We start from the raw sequence: 21,905 nt of genomic DNA, 5'->3' as shown, positions 1-21,905 counted from the left end.
ACAAATAAGAAAACCTGAAACGTCCCATACCCCTTATCTCCCACGTTACTGACCCCTAGTATTGGTGTCGTACATTTATTGCTGTTGATGAAAGAATATTAACATATTATTGTTAACTCTAGCCCATAGTTTGCACTAGGTACATTTTTTTTCCATATACCACTCTATTATTAACTCTGTGTAATTGTATGTTTTTTCTAGTTCATGAATGAACTTTTTAATATTTGTATAGTTAATCATTGATGTTGCCCACTACATGATTTACTGTGTTATACATTCCCATGTTTCAACCTCTATCTTTCCTTCTGGTGATATATATGATTGTAAACTTACCCTTTCCACCATATTCACACACCATTCAGCACTGTTAATTATTTCCCCAATAACGTGCTACTATTGCCTCTGTCCATTTCCAAACATTTAAATTCACCCTATTTATACATTCTGTACTATATTAAGCAACCATTTCCCATTCTTTAGCCTCATTCTATAGCCTGGTAACCTATATTCTATAATTTATGTCTATGAGTTTATATATTATAATTAGTTCATATTACTGAAATCATACAATATTTGTCCTTTTGTGTCTGATTTATTTTACTCAACATAATGTCCTCCAGGTTCATTCATGTTGTCACGTGCTTTAGGACTTAATTCCTTTTGCTGAATAATATTCCATAACATGGACATACCATATTTTGTTTATCCATTCATTGGTTGATGGACTTGCGTTGTTTTTATCTTTTGGCTATTGTGAAGAATGCCACTCCGAACATTGGTATGCTAGTGTTGGTTCATGACCCTGCTTTCAGATATTCTGGGTCTATACCATATAGCAGGATTGCTGGATAGCAAGGCACCTCTATACTGAGCTTTTTTGGGGGATGGGGTGGGTGGGGAGCGGTGGCAATGCATGGGCCAGGAATTGAACCTGAGTTTCCTGCATGGCAGGCAAGCATTCTACCACTGAACCACCTGTGCATGTTATACTTAGCTTTCTGAGGAACTGCCAAATCATCTTCCAAAGTTGCTATCCCATTTTATATTCCCACCAGCAGTGAATAGGTGTTCCTATTTTTCTACATCCTCTCTAACACTTGTAGCTTCCTGATTGTTTAATAGTGGCCATAGGAGTAGGTTTGAAATGATTGCTCATTGTGGTTTTGACTGGTGTTTCCCTTTAAATAGCTAGTGAAGAGGAACACTTTTCATGTGCTTTTTAGTCATTTGTATTTCCTCTTTAAAAAACTGTCTATTCGTGCATTTGCCCATTTTTAAATTAGGTTGTCTTTTTATTGTCAAGTTGTAGGATTTCCTTATATAGCCTGGATATCAAACCCTTATATATAATAAAGGGAATGGGATGGTTTAGGTTTTTTTTTTTTTTTTTTTTTGGTTAATGCAAATGTTCTAAAATTGATTGTGGTGATGAATGCACAACTATATGATGATACTGTGAGACACTAATTGTATAGCTTGGATGGATGTTATGGTTTGTTGTTATCCAAATATTTTCTCCCATTTCATGGGCTGCCTTTTCACCTTCTTATCAAAGTCCTTTGAAGCACAGAAGTTTTTAATTTTGAGGGAGTCCCATTTATCTATTTTATCTTTTGTTGCTTATGCTTTGAGTGTAAGGTCTAGGATAAACGACTGCTTATCACTAGATCTTGCAGATGTTTCCCAATATTTTCTTCTGGAAATTTATAGTACTGTCTCTTATATTTAGGTTATTGATCTATATTGAATTAATTTTCAAATAGTGTGTGAGATAGGGGTCCTCTTTCATTATTTTTGATATGGATATCCAGTTTTCCCAACATCATTTGTTGAAGAGACTGTTCTGGCCCAGTTGAGTGCACTTCAGATTCTTGTCAAAAATCAATTGACCAGGGCAGGGCTATGGTGGCACAGTGGCAGAGTTCTCACCTGCCATGCTGGAGACCCAGGTTTGATTCCCGGAGCCTGCCCATGCCAAAAAAAAAAAAGACAAAAATCAATTTACCATAGATCTGAGGGGCTATTTCTGAACTCTCAGTTAGATTCCTTTGATCAATATGTTTGTTTTTATGCCAGCATGCTCTTTGACCAGTGTGGCTTTATAATATGCTTTAAAGTCAGGAAGTGTGAGTCCTTCTGCTTCATTCTTCTTTTTCAAGATATTTTTGACTATTTGTGACTCATGACCCTTCCAAATAAATTTTATAATAAGCTTTTCCATTTCTGCAAAGTAGTCTTCTGGAATTTTGATTGGTATTACATTGGATCTGTAGACCAATGGTTTGCTAGCTGCCCGAATGCAATATACCAGAAACAGAATGGCTTTTAAAAGGGGAATTTAATAAGTTGCTAGTTTACAGTTCTAAGACCAAGAAGCTATCCCAACTAAAACAAGTCTATAGAAATATCCAATCTAAGGCATCCAGGGAAAGTTGATTCAAGAAGGCCAATGAAGTTGAGAGTTTCTCATCTGAAAAGGCACATGGTGAACACTGCGTCATCTGCTAGCTTCTTCTCCTGGCTTCCTGGTTCATGAAGCTCCCCAGGAGGCATTTTCCTTCTTCATCTCCAAAGGTCGCTGGCTGGTGGACTCTGCTTCATGTGGCTATGTTGTTCTGCTCTGCTCTCTCTCTCTAATCTCTTTCATTCTTCAAAATGTTTCCTGTTTTATAGGACTTCAGAAACTAATCAAACAATCTTGATTGATGTCTTACAATCAAGACATGTCCTCACCTAATCCAACCACTTTTGATTAAATCACATCTCCAGGGAGATGATCTAATTACAGATTCAAACATACAGTATTGAATAGGAATTATCTGCCTTTACAAAATGGAATTTAGATTCAAACATGGCTTTTCTAGGGGACATACATCCTTTCAAACCAGCACAACCAATTTGGGTAGAACTGACAAATTAACAACATTTAACCCTCCAGTCCATGAACATGGAATGTTTTTCCATTTATTTAGGTCTTCTTTGATTTCTTTTAGCAATGATTTTTAGTTTTCTGTGTTCAGCTCCTTTACAACCTTAGTTAAGGTTATTCCTAGATATTTGATTATTTTAGTTGCTAACATACATGGAATTTTTTTCTTGACTACTTCCTTAGATAGCTCGTTACTGGTGTATAGAAACGACTCATTTTTGCATGTTGATCTTGTATCCTACCACTTTGCTGAACTCATTTATTAGCTCTAAGCTTTGTCATAGTTTTTTTCAGGGCTTTCTAAATATGGGATCATGTCATCTGCAAATAGTGAAAGTTTTACTTCTTCCTTTCCTATTTGAATGCCTTTTAGTTCTTTTATGTGCCCAACTGCTTTATCTAGAACTTTTAGCACAATGTTAAATAACAACAGTAATAGTGAGCATCCTTGTCTTGTTCCAGATCTTACAGTGAAAACTTTCAATCTCTAACCTTTGAGTTTAATGTTAAGTGTGGATTTTTCATATATGTCTTATATCATGTTGAGGAAGTTACCATCGATTCCTACCTTCCAAACTGTTTTTTATTAAGATGCTGACTTTTGTCAAATGTCTTTTCTGAATCAATTGAGATGATCATGTGCTTTTTCCCTTTCGATTTATTAACATGGTATATTGTGTAATTTGATTTTCTTCTGTTGAACCCCCCTTGCATTCCTGGAATAAAACCCACTTAGTCATGGTGTATAATTCTTTTAATGTGCTGTTAGATTTGAATAGCAAGTTTTTGGGTTTTTTTTTTTTTAAGTTTCTCCATCTACATACATTAGAGAGATTGGTCTGTAGTTTTTTTATGATACCCTTATCAGGCTTTGGTATTAGGGTGATGTTGGTGTCATAGTGTTAGGTAGTATTTCCTCTTCTTCAGTATTTTGGAAGAGTTTGAGCAGATTGGTATTAATTCTTCTTGGAATGCTTGGTACAATTCACATGTGTAGCTATCGTCATGGGCTTTTTTTATAGGGAGGTTTTTGATGACTGATTCAGTCTCTTTGCTTGTGAATTGTTTGTGGAGGTCATCTCAAGATATTTGCTGATTTCTCTTGAAATTTCTTCTTTGATCTACTGATTATTTAAATGTTTTGTTTAACCTCCATATATTTGTGAAATTTACAGTTGTCTTGATGCTACTGATTTCCAGTTTCATTCCATTTTGATCAGAGGAATTGCTTCTTATAATTTCAGTCTTTTAAAATTTATTAAGACCTGTTTTGTGTCCCAGCTATGGTCTATTCTGGAGAACATCTCATGGGCACTTGAGAAGAATGCATATCCTACTTTTGGGGGGTGCAATGTTCTGTATATATTTGTTAGGTGCAGTTCATTTATCATATTATTTAGGGTCTCTGTTTCCTTATTGACCCTCTGTTTAGATGTTCTATCTATTGAAGAGCGTGGTATGTTGAAATTTTCAACTATTATTGTAGAGACATCTATTCCCATTGAGTTTTACCAGTGCTTAACTCATACTTTTGGGCACCTTGATTAGTTGCATAAATATTTATAATTGTTATTTCTTCTTGATGAATTGCCCCTTTTATTAATAATGACTTTATCTCTTACATTTTTACATTTAAAGTCTATTTTGCCTGATATTAGTATAGCTAGTCCAGAATTTTTTTTTTCTTTTTTTTGGTTACTGCTTGCTTGGAATATCTTTTCCCATCCTTTTATTTTCAACCTATTTGTATCTTTGTGTCTAAAATGAGTCTCTTGTAAACATCATTTGGAGGGATCATGTTTTTAATCCATTCTGTCACTGTGTCTTTTGATTAGGGAATTTAATCCATTAATATTCAATGATATTACTATAAAGGCAGTATTTACTTTAGCCATTTTATCCTTTAGCTTTTATCTGTCAGATCTGTTTTTTCCTTCACTTTATTCTTTTAGTAACCCTTATTAATAGTTTTCATTTCTTTACTCTCTTCCAAGCCTCTCTCACCTGTCTTTTTTATTTCAGCCATCAGAGCTCCCTCTAGTATTTCTTGGAGGACATCTCTTGTTAACAAACTCTTAGCATTTATTTATCTGTAAATATTTTAAACTCTCCCTCATTTTTTAATCTATTCAGTTTATTTTCAAGAAGAAAGACAATGTTTAGAGAAAAATATATAAATATAAGGGTTTTTTCCTACAGACTTATGATATGGAAAGAACATGGCATTTGTTCTAGTTTGCTAGCTGCAGGGATGCAATATACCAGAAACAGAATGGCTTTTAAAAGGGGGAATTTAATAAGTTACTAGTTTACAGTTCTAAGGCCAAGAAAATGTCCCAGTTAAAACAAGTCTATAGAAATGTCCAATCTAAGGCATTCAGGGCAAGAACTTGGTTCAGGAAGGCCGATGAAGTTCAGGGTCTGTCTCTCAAGTGAGAAGGCACATGGTGAACACAGCGTCATCTGCTAGCTTTCTCTCCTGGCCTCCTGTTTCATGAAGCTTCCCGGGAGGCGTTTTCCTTCTTCATCTCCAAAAGTCGCTGGCTTATGGGCTCCCTGCTTTTCGTGGCTATGTCATTCTTCCCTGCTCTCTCTGAATCTCTCATTCTCCAAAATATTTCCTCTTTTATAAGACCCCAGTAAACTAATCAAGACCCACCCAAATGGGTAGAGACATACCTCCCCTAATCCAGCTTAACAGCCACTCTTGATTGGGTTACATCTCCAGGGAGATGATCTAATTACATACAGTATTGAATAGGGATTATTCTGCCTTTACAAAATGGAATTTGATTAAAACATGGCTTTTCAAGGGTACATGCATTCTTTCAAACCAGCACATTCTACCCTCTGGACCCTAAAAAAGACATGTTTTTCCTGTATACAAAATACATTCATTCCATCACAATATCAGAAATCCTTAAACCATTTCAGTAGCAATACAAATGAAACACAAAGTTAGAAACAGTACAGACTCCTATCAAAGTTAGTTATAGGCATGGTCTGTTTTAAGGCAAAGTTCTCCTCTGGCTCTGGACCTATAAAACTCAAACTCAAAACAAGTTATTTACTGCCAACATACAAAGGAGGAACATTCATAGGATACATATACCTATTTCCATAGGGAGGAAGGAACACAGGGGTCATTGGACCCAAGCAGTCTTGAAAATCTGCAGGGCGAACTCCATTAGATTTCTAAATCTGAGAGTCATGTATCTTTGGGGCTTTAGAAAACAGCAGTCCCACCCTTTCAAAGGCCTGTGCAGAGGCCTGCCTTTCTCCAAATGCAACCTAGGGGGATATTGGGGAGACCGCCTTTTTCTTGGCTCTACCCTCTCCAAGGATTGGGGCTGCACCCAGGCTCTCTGCCATCTCCGGGGCACACACTCAACCCCTCCATGTGGTGACAGCCAGGCTCTCCCCAAACCCCAAGGAATGTGCTTCACCCTCTCCAAGGTCTGAGGTGGCATGACTCTTCCACTGCAAGGAGATGGAAGGCCCATCCTCTGCCTTTGGGGCCAACTCACCCTCTCCATGTGCTTGGGTGGGTCTCCTCTCTTAGCCCAAGGCTTCTTGAGACTTCAGACCTCGGCCTCCATGGTTTTGCTGCTGAAGTTATTTTTCCTCCAGTTTCCCTTCTCTGAACTCCCTGTCTAGACTGGCAGCAGCTCTGTTTATACAGGTCCCATAGCACTCTCGTTGGCTTTCTATGCAATAGCCTTGGATCATGCCCATCAGACATAAGGAGTTTCCACAAATCCTTGCTGAATACTCCATGTTCGATCCTGGCCTTCTCTGAAATGGCTGACTGGTTTCACATTTGGCCAAGACCTCACGTAGGGGACTATCCTCTGGGGTCTCTCTCTCTGGAAGCCCAGAATTTTCCAGAATATCAGTTTCTAGTTTCTTTGTACCTAAGAGTTCAGTTCTCAGCTTATCTCTTTCCTGTCGCATTTCACTATAAGCTGCGAAGAGAAACCAGGCTGTACTTTAGATATTTAATCTGGAGATCTCTTCTGCTAAATATCCAAGTTCATGGCTTTTAAACTCTGCCTTCCAGCCAAAGCCACTAGTCAACCTTGCCAGATTATCTGCAATTTTAAAACAAGGCTTGCTTTCCTTCCAGTCTACAATAGCTCACGCCTCATTTCTGTCTAGAGCCTGGTCAGAGGTATCTTTAGAGTCCACGTTTCTACCAACAGTCTCTTCAAAGCATTCTAGGCCTTCTCTATCAAGCGTCTCACAACTTTTCCAGAATCTTTCCAGTATCCATTTAAAAAGCATTCTAACTTGTTTGGTATTTGCAGACCTCAGTAGCATCCCCCTCTCCAGTACCAAAATCTGTTCTAGTTTGCTAGCTGCTGGAAGGCAGTATACCAGAAACAGAATGGCTTTTACAAAGGGGAATTTAATAAGTTGCTAGTTTGCAGTTCTAAGGCCAAGTAAATGTCCCAGTTATAACAAGTCTATAGAAATTCCAATCTAAGGCATCCAGGGAAAGATACCTTGGTTCAAGAAAGCTGATGATGTTCAGGGTTTCTCTCTCAAGTGAGAAGGCATGTGACGAACATAGTCAGGGTTTCTCTCTCAACTGGAAGGGCACATGGTGAACACGGAGCCATCTGCTAGCTTTCTCTCCTGGCCTCCTGTTTCATGAAGCTCCCCATGAAAAAGGGAGTTGTTTTCCTTCTTCATCTCCAAAGTCACTGACTTGTGGGCTCCCTGCTTCTCATGGCTATGTCATTCTTCTCTGCTCTCTCTGAATCTCTCATTCTCCAAAATGTTTCCTCTTTTATAGGACTCCAGTAAACCAATCAAGACCCACCCAAATGGGTGAAGAAATGCCTCCCCTAATCCAGTTTAACAACCACTCTTGATTGGGTTACATCTCCAGGGATAAATCTAATTACATACAGTATTGAATAGGGTTATTCTGCCTTTATGAAATGGAATTTTGATTAAAATGCGGCTTTTCAGGGGTACATACATCCTTTCAAACCAGCACAGCATTTGAAGTCCAAAATCTCAGATTCAGTTCTAACCTTAAGACATCTAACAATTTAGTCTTCTTGGGCAAGTGTCTTATTCTCCCTAAGTCTGTTTCTTCAACTGTATAATGGACACTGCAATCTATGTCATAGGATTGTAAAGATTAAATGCATTGATATACTTGAAAGTACTTTGAAAACTTGTAAATTGTATGAATAGTTACAATTCAGGACTTATCACCACCACCAAAAATTTCTCTCATAGAAAGTTATTCTTATGGCTATATCAACCTGCTTTTTCCAAGAAAAGGTCTGCTTATTGAGATAGGGGTTTTTTTTTTCGTACTAAGACTATTTATTTTCATATACCTGTGCATTTATCATCACAATTGAGTTTTTTCTTCCTCTTTGTGAAAAACCAGCAACAAATTTCAAAGCACACCGCAACAATTCATTTTAGAACAGATTTCAGTTTGGTATGGGTTACAATTCCACAATTTTAGATCTTTACCTCTAGCTGCTCCAAGATACTGGAGACCAAAAGAAATATCAATATAATGATTCAGCAGTCATACTCATCTGCCAAACCCTCCCTTCTCTTTTAACTCCACCATCACGTTTGATCTTTCTCTCACTCTTTTGAGGTATTTGGGATATGCCCATTCTAACTCTTTCATGTTGGAAGGGGCTGTCAGTAATAAGGGGTATGGAGATGGAACTAGCTGATGCTCTAGAGAGGCTGCATTTCAGGACTAATCTGGTCGAGGGCGAGGTCTGGAGGTTTTAGGTTTCAGGAAATTTACCCTAGTACATGGGACCTTTGTAGAATCTTACATAACACCCTAGGTGTTCTTTAGGACTGGCAGGAAAGGTTTTGTTTGGTGTTTGGCAAGTTATGATAGGTAGCAATGCCTAACTGAAGCTTGCATAAGAGTGACCTCCACAGTAGCCTCTTGACTCTATATGAACTCTCTCAGGCACTGATACTTTATTTGTTACACTTCTTTCCCCCCTTATGGTCAGGATAGCATTGTTGATCGCACAGTGCCAGGGCCAGGCTCATCCCTGGTAGTCATCTCTCATGCCTCCAGGGAGACTTTCATCCCTGGATGTCATGTTCCACTTAAGGGGGAGGGCAGTGATTTCACTTACAGAGTTAGGCTTAGAGGAGAGATAAGCCACATCTGAGCAACAAAACAGGTCCTCCAGAAGTAACTTTTAGGCATACCTATAGATAGGCTAAGCTTCTCCACTACATACATAAGCTTCACAAGAGCAAGCCTCAAGACCAAGGGTTTGGCCTACTGATTTGGGTGTCTCTAATGTTTGACACAGTATCCAGGATTTCCCTGGTGGTAAAGTTCAATAGTTCCATATTTTTTCTCCCATCCCTCAAGGGACTTTGCCAATACTTTTTGATTATCAACTTAATATACTCTGGGTATATATCCAGGCATTATATTAAAGTATATAGGATTAAAGGCCCTCATTCTTATTCTGGGCTCCCTGTGTTTAGACTGTTTAAATGCTCCATCTTCCTCATTTTTGAAAGACAACTTTGCTGGCTGGTTAAAGGATTCTTGGCTAACAGTTTTTTCTTTTAGCATCTTAAATATTTCCTACCACTGCCTTCTGGCCTCCATGGTGTCTAATGAGAAATCAGCACTTAGTTTTATTTTGCTCCCCTTTTTATGTGATGAATTGCTTTTCTCTTGCTGCTTTTGGAATTTTCTCCTTTTCTTTGCCATTTGACAGTCTGATTAGTATGTGTCTTGGAATGGGTCTATTCATATTTATTCTGTTTGGTGTACACTGGGCTTGGATTTGCATATTTATGGCTTTTATAAGATTGGGAAATTTTTAGCCAGTATTTTCTCAAATATTCTTCCTGGCCATTTTCCCTTCTCATTTCCTTTCTGGAACACATGTAATGCATATATTTGTGTACTTCATGTTATCAATCATTTCCTTGAGACCCTGCTAGAATTTTTCCATTTTTTCTCCATTTATTCATTCATCTATTCAAGTTCGGTTGCTGTGCATTTTAGGTCACTGATCCTTCTGCTGTGTCAAATCTGCTCTTGTGTGTCTTGTGTATATATATATGTGTATATATATATATATATATTTTTTTTTTTCTGCATGGGCAGGCACCAGGAATTGAACCCAAGTCTCCGGCATGGCAGGTGAGAACTCTGCCACTGTGCCACCATCGCCCGCCCTTTTGTATACATTTTTAATTTCATCTGCAGTGTCTTTCAGTTCTGTAAGTTGTTATTTTTCTGTGTATCCTTTCAAATTCTTCCTTATGCTCACCTAGTGTCTTAATATCGTTTATCTTTTTTTTTTTTTTTTTTCGGGTGCATGGTCCGGGAATTGAACCTGGGTCTCCTGCGTGGAAGGCAAGCATTCTACCGCGGAGCCACCCATGCACCCTATCTTTTATCTCTTTATCCATCTCATTAAATTTATTTAGGAGATTTCTTTGAGCATCTTTGATTTGTTGTTCCAAAATCTGTTTCTCTTCTGACTTTTTAATTTGTTCCTTTGATTAGACCATATCTTTATATTTTTAGTATGCTTTGTGATTTTTTGCTGGTATGGTCCTCTTATTATCTTGATAGTCTATTCTGAAGGTTGATATTTCTTGTCTAGTATTTAGTTGTTGCTTGGGTTTGTTTTAGGAAACTGTCTTGACATTTGGATCTATTTCCTAGCCAAAACAGGGCCATGTATCTGTGCAGGGGGCAGAGACCAGTTCCATTCCAGTGGGTGTGATATTTTGGAGTTTTGCAGACTCCAAAAAGCCCTTCTCTTTTCCCCTGTACTTTCTGTCTTTCCCAGCAGACAGTGCTCTTCAGTTACTTATTCTTCCTCTAAAGCAGTTTAAATCGTGAAGCCCAGCAGGGTCAAACTGAGTGGGGCTGAAGTTGCAGATATCCCATTTTCTCAGTTTGGTGGACACTATTTTGCTCAGTGTTGGTTTGTGTTCCCCTCTGAACTTTGGGTAGAGGAATCCCACTGCTGCTTCCCCAAGGTTGAGGGGATGGGTGCCAAAATATGTGGCCGAGTTATAGCCTCTGGCCACATTTTCTGTCTGTCTGTTCTGCACTGATCTGGGTGTTGAAATATCCTCCCCTGTCCCCTGGGTCCCCAAACAGTCAATTTGGACCATTCTCCCCTAGCTACTTGATGCTTTTGGGAAAGAAGTAGGTTCTGCCGTTCCCTCCCTAATCCTCCAATGGAAACTCCTCTGTGATGCTCTTTTGTATTCAGCACTCCATGGCTTGTGTCCTGCCCTGGGTCTCTGTGGACTTGGGTTTGGGTGTCTGAATATGCTTGGGGATCTTTCTCACTGCTGTGAGAGTTTTTTATAGTCTGTGTCCCCAGTAGGAGGTGGGAGGGACCCTGGCTGCTGTCTCTGGGCACTTCCCAAGCTGGATAGGACTGAGTGAGTGGGAAGAAACAAGACCTGCTACTCTGGAGGGGAGGGATCCCCCTGGAGCTGGGGATCACAAGGAGCTCAATTTCACAGGGCAAGTGGCTGACAGATGGTGGATGTACTTGTCCCCCTCCGGTCCAGCACAGGCCACCCCTGGGGGATGAATCTTCAATTCTATGTTTGTGGGATCCTTCTCCAGTCTTTTTTTTTTTTCTGGGGGGGGGGGGGGTGCATGATCCAGGAATTGAACCTGGGTCTTCCCCATGGAAGGCAGACATTCTAACTACTGAACTACCCATGTACCCCTCCTCCAGTCTTTTACCTTCCTCCAGAGTTCTGAGCAAGAGAGATTTGTCCTTTTTTCACGGATTCTCTGGGGAGGGTTTTTCAGTGGTTGTCTTACGTCGCCATGTTTGATGATGTCACCCTTCTTCCTTAAGAAAGGCTGCTGGTGATCCAGGATTTCTTTGTCACATGGGAAGGCACATGGTAGTGTCTGCTCATCCTTCTCTCCTGGTTTTGTTGCTTTCAGTTTCTTGCTGCTCTCTCTCAGCTTCTCTGACATTTTTCTCTCAGCTTTTTGCTTGCTTTTTTCTCCTAGCTTCTCCTGATAGACTTTTTAAAATATTTTTTTCTAATAAAATTTTTTCCTCTTAGACTTTTTTTCTCAGAACCATCTAAAAACAGCTGAATTTGAGAAACAGTGTTTCCTGGTATTATTGGGAATTCAAGTAGATCCTGTTAGAGATACTGTGGAAGTGATTCCGGCAATGGGTAGGAAGTTGGACCAGACAGTTATTCAGTGGTGTTCTAGTTTGCTAGCTGCCAGTATGCAATATACCAGAAATGAAATGGCTTTTAAAAGGGGAATTTAATAAGCTGCTAATTTACAGTTTTAAGGTTGAGAAAATGTCCCAATTAAAACAAGGCTATAGAAATGTCCAATCTAAGGCACCCAGGGAAAGATACCTTGGTTCAAGAAGGCCAATGAAGTTCAGGGTTTCTCTCTCAAGTGTAAAGGCACATGGCAAACACAATCAGGGTTTCTCTCTCAGCTGGGAGGGCATGTGGCAAACATGGCATCATCTGCTAGGTTTCTCTCCTGGCTTCCTGTTTCATGAAGCTCCCCAGGAGGTGTTTTCCTTCTTCATCTCCAAAGGTTGCTGGCTGGTGGGCTCTCTGCTTCGTGGTGCTGCAGCATTCTCTGCTATCTCTGAATCTCTTGCATTCTCCCAAATATTTCCTCTTTTATAGGATTCCAGTAAATTAATCAAGATCTACCCGAATGGGTGGGGACACATTTCTACCTAATCCAGCTTAACACCCACTCTTGATTGAGTCACATCTCCAGGAAGATGATCTAATTACAGTTTGAAATATATAGTGCTGAATAGGGATTAGAAGAAATGGTTGCCTCTACAAAATGGGATTAGGATTAAAATATGGTTTTTCAGGGTACATACATCCTTTTCAAACCAGCACAGGTGGGTACTTTCCTCTTTTGAGCATGTGATTCTATGCAGCTCCATAGTTCCAGAAAGCTAAGAAAAGGTCATAATGACTGACAGTTTCCAGCCAAAAGTTTATCCAAAGCCCATATAATCACTACATATTTCTTGAGGCTAGACAATTTTTTTTTCCTATGGTAGTAGTTTTCTTCTAGATATTATAGGAAGTTTTATATTATTTACTCATTTGCATCAAATCAGCACTAAATATCTATCATAAGAATTATTGAGCTTCCTATATATGTTAAGTACTGGGGGTTCACAGATGAATGTGAGCACGTGGCTGAGCAGCTGAGTACACATGTAAACAATGCATTGTTTAATATCATATGGAAAGTGATACAAGATTAACTGTGTAGGAAGTGAGTATTGGGGCCATTAAACATGGGTTTTTATGAATAAGTAATTTTCTTTAGAGAAAGCAGTGATGACAGGGAGAATAGCATGGGAACTTGGTGAGGCCACATTGTGAAAGGCCTTTTATGTCTCCTTTACAAAACAATTCTTTTTTAAAAGGAGAATGACTTTGAGCTGTTAATAGAAACTTTAAAAACAGGATGTACATAACCTTATACAAGCATTCTGAGAAACATACACATTAAAAATTAAAATTGGTATCACAGTGGAAGTGTAGTTTAAATTCCAGTTCATTTCCGGTTTATAGTACGGTGTACTATATCTATGGTAGATTAAAAAAGAGGAACCCATCATCTCTCTATTGTTAATCTAATTTCTGAACTTTACCTTGTGACATGAAAGAATGTAATTTTCCCTTTTTATTTCAAATATTTTGTAAAATTGAGATCTTTTGTTATTCAGTGTATTGCAGCCTAAAGGCATATTAAAGTGAGTACAGCATTTAAAACATTTTGTACTGGAGACGATGTAGTCAGTGGATGAGAGTACAGGATTTGAATCCTGTCTTCCACTTAAAGCTGTGGTATTTTAGGCAAGTACTAAAACTCTCTAAACTTCAGTTTCCTCATATATAAAATATGAAGATAATAGTATCTTACTCATAGGGCTCTTGTGAAATCTAAGTGAGATAATACATGCATATATATTTTAAAAGCACTTAGCCAAATAATTGGAATGTAGTAAGTACCAATATTTGTTAGCCCTATTAATGGGACTGTTTTTTTTTTTGCTCAATTGTATTGTTTTAATAGTAAAGAAATAGGAATAATTTGTTTTGCTCTTAATCTGATTTCTCTTTTTCATTTTTCCTTTATCTTATTTAGCGTATTCTTCCTTGGAGCCATCCTTGTAATAACAGCTACTTTCCTATATGGTTATGATCCTAAACCTACAGGAAATCCCACTAAAGCATAGCAGTATACTATCTTAAACTGGTTTTTCAAGATGGTGCACTAGAAATTGCAACATTAATCCTGCACAGAGGACTTCAAACAGATTATGTGAAGATATCATGCTGAATCTGATTATATTATTCAAATGGTTTGAAATAATAAAAATTTAAGGAAAAAATGTATATATATATATATATATATATATATATATAAATACCTATTGCAATTGAAATTAAAACTTGAAAGAATTTCCAGGGATTAGAAGACTTTAATTTCAGAAAACTTGAAATCTGTGCGTTTAAAAATACTTTACCTTTTTGATTGCTGCAGAAATGTCCTATGCACTCTTTGCAATAGCACACAAATGTCAGATATCAATTTTTGCAAATCAGATCTATTTAATCTTATTAAATTTTTTTAATCTTACTCCTCTTGTACAGAGTATATATAATCTGATATATCTTCTTGTACAGATATATCAAATTACACAGAATATTTAAAGTTTGAAAATTGTAATTACATATAAAGTTGTGAAGAAATAGAAGTATATATGATTTGAAAAAACTTTTACACATATCTAAGATTTTTATATTTGTACAAAGAATTACTAAACAAAGGACTGTAAATGTTATTTGTTAAACTACGTAAGAATTGATAGAGGAACATTCTGGTTCAATTTACCAGAGAATAAAATTCATATTTAAATTTAATGTAGAGAGATATACACATCTATTTCTCCATATATGTTTTAATACCTTCTGTTGCTTCAAATAGCTGAAAACAATCCAGTTGCTCCTGTGTTAAATAGGAGTCAATGACCTTTACACTAATGGAGTTTTCCCCTTAATCTCCTAATTGTATTTTTTCTGTAAATCAGATAAATTCTTAATATGAAATTAAATTTGTATATGTTAATTTCCATTAAAGTTTTAAAACATAATTTAAAGGACTTAGAAGCTCATTTAACGATTTAAAATAGTATTTTTTATGTTTATAATATCTCCATTTGAAGAATTTTGGAGTATTAAGCATATAGTGTACTACTAGGATATGTTAAAGTGAAAATTTGGCTCATTGATCTCTAAAAACTTCCTTTAATCTACAACTATTAACAATAACAAAAACAACAAAAATAGTATACATGTCTGTGAATTGAGACCAAAATGACTTTTCTTGCAGACATTCCAGGTTGCCATGGTATTTCATTATTTAAAATGGCACCATACCTTTAAATTTAAGGCTACTCAGTAGAACTTTTGAGACATCTCATAAAGCCAATGCCCCAAGAATGCTTTATCACATATCTAGGAGAGACAGATGAATGCTGAGTTCTCTTTCTGTAGCTCAACAAGAGCTATTGGGAAGGAGCCACCACTTTGCTTTAAAATAGTGGTTTCTTTTAAACAAGTTAAATTTAACAGAATATTAAAACAAGGATATTATAAAAACATTAATGAAAAGTACCTTTAAATAAGATGTGGTGCCACTGCTCCGTCATTGAAGTTTTTGTAACTTTATTGTATATAGCTATTCTGTTGTTGTTTCATTTCTTGTTTGATTAACACTGGAGTTAAGGTTGTAAATTATGAGTTATTTAATAAGTTAGTGGGAAAAAGAATATATCAGAAATGGTAAGATGAATTAGTGGGCAAAAATGCTTTCTAAAATTGGAATTTGGGTTTTAAATTTAATTATTGAGTATAGGTAGAATTACCTATTTAGTATAAGGAATATTTTGATTTATACAGTATATATATTTTAAAGTCTCCTGATCTTAAAACTGTAAAAAATCAACTATTTTTATATAATTCTAATGGATTCTGTTAAACAGAAATTGGCTCAAAAATATTATTTAACAAACTGCTGAGCACTCTTGGCTAATTAGAAATATGCTACCTGGCTGATAAAAACCTAGCCTCTACAATACTTAATCTATTTCATCCAGAATTCTAAGTGTTTAAAAGTACAAAACATTTTAAATCAATTTGCTGGTGACTCCAAACTGGCACACCAAGCAAACTTTCTGGTTGCCAGATTTTCAACAATCTCCAACTAGAGTATTTGTTCAATAATTTTTACCATATTTTGAACATGGTAATTTTGGACTGCAACAAACTCAAACTTTTATATCATATTACCTACTTCAAATTCCATGTAAAATCTAAATCCTGTAAGTGCATAGAAATCACAACTAAATATAAAGATTTACATTCAACCACATCAGAGTACTGGTTGGTTGCTTTGCAACCATTCAAATTAATTGTTGATTCAGGGTTAGTCTGTCCTTCATTTTAACATTTCATAAACATGAGACAAGTAAATTATTGGATACTATATATGCTAATTACAGTGATAAATAATATGCTTTTATTAAATGTAACAGTTTTGGATTCCTACCAAAGTTTATAAAAACCAAGAGTTGTGAGAAATGATAAAATCTTTTAGTAGGTTTGAAAATGTTATTAAAGGTTGGGCTGTGTAGTTCATAATTTTTAATTCATGAGGAAATAAATACATTTGGGAAGGTGGACCTGTGGCTTGGATCATGTCATATATACAGTTGATGCCATTTTCTTATGTGTGTGGTGTGTCTTAATGACCTTTTTGACCTCCAAAGGCCTTACTGATTCAATCTTTTATAATGATGAATCCTTGATTATTTAAGTTACGGTGCTTCTTACAAGTTTATCTCCCATCTATTTTGTTCTTGGTGAAAATGTACTGATTGATAGTCCTAATGAAAATTAAGAACATGGTATTTGGGAAGAAAAGTTTGAAATACAACACGTAGATGTTTCAACAGTAATATCAATTCTTTAATAGTAATTATAGAGAAGTTGTAGGCTATTTTATTGTGGAAAACAGCTTAGAGATGCAAAATTTATTTTGAATGTCACAGAATTTCATTGAAGGAAAGGTAAAATTTGATATTTAACCTAGATTCTAAGGAGTTAAGAATCTAAAAAGAACTTTGACTTTATGCTCATTAGTACACTTAATACTGACTTCTTAAGAATTTATACACTTTTCCTACATATCAAATTACTGGACTTTTAAAATGTCATTGTATAGTCAGACAACTGAGTTTTGCTTTTTTTTTTAAACACGGTTTGGTATTCCTCATTTTATTTACACTTTCAATGTTGTGATACTGTTTAATTACATATAGATGTATGCTTATGTCAAAGAATATTTACATAAGTTATTTCATTTGTATTTAAAGTCATCTTAAGAATCTCTAGGATATGTAGCATATGTCAAGTAATAGGACCAAAGAAAAAGTACCATTATCAAAATGTGGTCCTGTATGCCTTGCTCCACCCCTGCACTTTCTGGAGGCTGTTACTGTAATTTACAACTCTGGACACATGGTCAAAATTAGTAAGTTTTAAGAATAACTACAATTCAATTTTTGGATCTTTAACATTTGTTCTTTAAATCTATTATTTAGCAGAAAATTAAAATATGTATATTATACAAACATTATTGAACAGTACATTTAAATAAAATGTGGTGCCACTGTTCCATCATTGGGGGGGTTTTGAAACTTTACTGTACATAGCTATTTTTTGTTGTTTTATTTCTTGTTACAAAATATAAGTTCTTGTGATTTAAAACAAAATTTTTTTTTAATGATTTGGATCCTGAATTTGTCTATGTATTTCATTTGTTTCAAAAAATTCTTTTGGACATAATTGAAAGGAATGTATAAACTGATGGTCTTTTGTTAAACTGCTTTTTAATTCATAAATTTCTCCTGTCATTTTTTCATATCCATTACCTATTTAACAGATGTACTGAAATAGACTGTTTTCTTAGTTAACATTATATAGATAGTTTCTTATATTTGCTTGTTTCTGTTTACCTTTATCTCTTTTTTTTTTTGTATGCTGTATGATGGGGTCACATTTCATTATTTTTCCATGTGAGTATCCCATTATTGCAGCACTACTTACTGAATTTTGTCCATTTGTTTCTTTGTTTTTTGGGAAGAGCATGGATCAGAAATCGAATCCAGGTCTCCCACATGGCAGGAGAGATCTGGCCTACCTTTGCACCCCCTCACCTTTATCTCTTTAATGATTCAATTCATGAATTAGTTTCCTCTCTTTATATATGAAAAATGTATCCCTGATCTTTTCTTTACCTCTCTAATTACTTTTATCACATGCAATCTTCCTTTTTTCTAGTTTAGGCTCCAGCATAGAAGACTGGGTTTTATTTAAAGTAGTTTGATTTTCGCTATATGATAAATGCTTTAAAGGTTCTTTTTAAGAAAATAATATATCTGCTAGCCTCAAGGTTAAGTAATTACAGTAATTTATAATTTGAATATGTCTTCTATTGTGATTATCAATGCATAGCCATATGTGATAAACAGTATAAAGGATTTTATTTACAACTTCAACTACTCTAGTAACCTTACACAAAGTGCTTTATTGTTTTAAAAGATCACTAAAATATTGTTTTAAAAGATCACTAAAATAAGAATATCAGCATTTTAAAAATGTGTGCTTTGCTTTGGGAACTTCTTAAGTAACGCATTAGCTGAAAAATTTTAATGTTACTTTTTGTATTAGAATTTTTTTTGCTGTTGAAAATATATCACAATCCTAGGATCTCAGTGCTATGCAAATACATATATATAAATACAGTATTACATATACTATTGTCTTTCACCAAAGTCAGACAGCCATCAACATTAGTAATTATACTGGACTGATTATATGCTCCAGAAAAGAAAATAGCAGGCAGGAAAAAGCCTGCCTTCAAATCTCAGGGATTAGAGTTTCTACCTGTAAGAAAATATCTTTTTTATATATATATATATTTTTATTGATAAATCTTAACATACAAACAATCCATACATGGTATGCAATTGATGGCTCACAATATCATCACAGTTGTGTATTTATCACCGTGATCATTTTTTAGAACATTTGCCAGGGAGTTTTACACCCCTAGGAGTCAAGTCCCAAGTAGTAGGGGAGGGCAGTGAGTTCACTTGCCTCATTGGCTTAGAGAGAGAGGCTGCATGCATCTGAGCAACAAAAGAGGTTCTCTGGGGGTGACTCTTAGGCCTAATTTTAAGTAGGCTTAGCCTAACCTTTGCAGGAATAAGTTTCATAGGGGCAAGCCCTAAGATTGATGGCTCAGCCCATTGATTTGGCTATCTCTAGAAAGTGTCTTAATGACCATTCACCACTAAACCATTCTCCTATATTGATGGGGACGACATAAGCAATGACAATTCTTGTTTATAGAGACTTTTTATTTACCATAAAAAATTCTGTCAAGCAATTCTAAACACAATATAAGTTTAGGGTAGAAAAGATGTTTGTAGTCAGGTTCTGTGCTAAGTGGCATGTATAGTTATGTTATTTATTTTTCAATTCTGATGTTTAATGACAACTCTTAAATGACTGGATTATTTTAAAGAACAATGAAAATGATTAAACCTTTTATCTATTTTGTACACAAATATACAATTTTGAGCTAATTTTATAAACTTATAAATTTGGGCTCATAGTAGGGCTTCACTACTAATAGACTTGTATTTCTAGTCATCCTTTACTAGGGTTAAGTATCAGCTCTCCAGTGGAGCTAACAATCAGTTTTTCATTTATGCACTTATTTTCATTCAGAATTTCTAAAATGTTTAAGTAATAACTATCTTAACATGGTATTCCCTTGCACAGTTTACCTAAGATAACTTTTCTGCCTTTTTTGTTTTAATTTTTATTGTTGTAAAATATATACAACCTGAAATTTTCCATGTTAACCACTTTCTTGTGTATAATTAATTCAGTGATATTTATTATATTCACAAAATTGTACTACCATTACAACGGTCCATGACCTAAACTTTTTCATTACGTCAACAGAAGCTCAAAATCTATTAAGCAGTAAAGACCCCATTCCCTACCTTTGTCCTCAGTCCCCAATACCTGTAATCTACTTTCTGTAAGTGAAATGATACATTGTCCTGTTAACTGGCTTATTCACTCAACATGATGTCTTTAAGGTTCCTCCATGTTATCAATTTCCTGCTTTTAAAGTCAAACTCACTGACAGAATAATGAAATGTCAGTCAAGTATTTTAGGATAATTAGCTGAAGTTACACCTGTGTTAAAATGTAGAGTTAAAGGTTTAATTAAATGTGTTAAATCAGATATATATTTTAAACAAAATTTGTATATGTGTGTGGGTCTGCTCTTTTAAAAGACTGTACAAACATTTGTAATAATTGAGGTTTTATTAAGTTTTCTATTTCCGATCATTTAAAGTTTTATGTTTTTACTTTATTCTACTTGGATCTTAAATGTAGCAATTTAAGATTATCATGCTTGGTGCTTTTCCTAATATATGCAATTGCTTCAATAATTCTTTTTTAAATCTTATAGTAGGGGGTAGTTTCTTGGGTGACTGTTAAGATTACAGAAAGTCATGAGTAAGGTGAGCCCATATTTCATATTGCAACTGTTTAAATAGTATTGCTATAAATTCTAAAATTTTAAAAGCTTCAATTTACTTTGCTATGATATGCATAATCCCCCAAATTTCTATTACTTCAGATTATGTCTCCATTTCCTCATGGGTACAGGTTGTTTCTGTTCTGAATATTTTATTTTTATAACAATTGTCATTTAAATTACTTCAGTCCTGCTATGTCAGATTGTGCCACTTTAGCTTTGAAAGTTTCATAGGTGATCTCCTTGAGTTCACAAAGATGACCCAAAGAATAAAATTTTTTAAATTTAAATTTTCATCAGCTTTTCATTTAGAAAACTTTCAACATATATTAAAGTTGAAAGGATGCAACATGAATAAAAGTTGAAAGAACAGTACACTTTCTTACCCCCCACCTAAATTAAAAAATTACTGACATTTTGCCACATTTGCTTTATGTGTCAGAGCACTTCACCCCTAAATAATTCAGCATGCATTTCCTAAAATTAAGGGCATTTCTCTAAATAACCTCAGCCCATTATCACACATAAGAAGATTGAATTATTTTGATGGTTCCTATGCAAATATTTTAGTTCTCTCAAAAATGACTTTATTTTAGGCACCAGTAATCGAGCCCAGTCTCCGGCACGGCAGGCGAGAACTCTGCCACTACACCACGATTGCCCACCCTCAAAAATGACTTTTTTACTACTGTACCTCCCCCCCATACCTTTCTTTCATGACACTGACTTTGATAACTCTAAGTCACTTGCCTTCTGTTGTTTGTGTCCTTTGACGTGTTTCTTCCTTTTATTATTTGCATTTCCTCTGAAAGAGAAGTCTATAGGTTTGATTAGCTTTAGGTTAATATTTTTGGCAAGAATATTTCATATATTACTTTTACAGTGTATCACATAATAAGGCACAATTCTAGAGTGTCTCACTATTAATGATGGTAATTGTTCATTTGTAGTCAAGGTGGAAACTACCAAATCTCTTTATTATAAAGGTCTATTCCTCTCCTTCCCCCTAGCTTGGTAATTAGTGAAGTATAGGGTTATACTTTGGATCATGTGCATATTTTATTTACCAACAGCCTTTCATCAAATACTTTTAGTATCAATTAATGATTTTTGTCTGAGTCATTTATTACATTGGAGTATAAAGTGGTGACTTAAAAAGTTCTCTAATTTTCTCTACATTTATTAGTTGATATACTAATTTGAAAAAAAAAAAGATGTTTTTCCTTTCCTTTCTTTTCCCAACTACCTGGATTT

At 35.6% G+C, this 21,905-nt stretch overlaps 1 protein-coding gene across 3 annotated transcripts in view; it reads left to right on the top strand.

The window, feature by feature from the left end:
• Positions 1-17,704, top strand: part of SLC35A3 (solute carrier family 35 member A3) — an 84,235-nt gene extending 66,531 nt beyond the window's left edge. For all 3 annotated transcript variants that reach the window (XM_077120141.1, XM_077120143.1, XM_077120142.1), the window contains exon 8: positions 14,109-17,704. In XM_077120141.1, coding sequence (XP_076976256.1) covers positions 14,109-14,199 — 91 coding nt within the window. In that variant the 3' untranslated portion in view covers positions 14,200-17,704. The remainder of the gene's footprint in view (positions 1-14,108) is intronic.
• The last annotated feature ends 4,201 nt before the right edge of the window (positions 17,705-21,905 follow it).

The sequence above is a fragment of the Tamandua tetradactyla genome, chromosome 11, assembly GCF_023851605.1.
Source record: "Tamandua tetradactyla isolate mTamTet1 chromosome 11, mTamTet1.pri, whole genome shotgun sequence".
NCBI lineage: Eukaryota > Metazoa > Chordata > Mammalia > Pilosa > Myrmecophagidae > Tamandua > Tamandua tetradactyla.
Note: the sequence above shows the minus strand (reverse complement) of the source record. Positions and strands in the feature narration are given on the sequence as shown.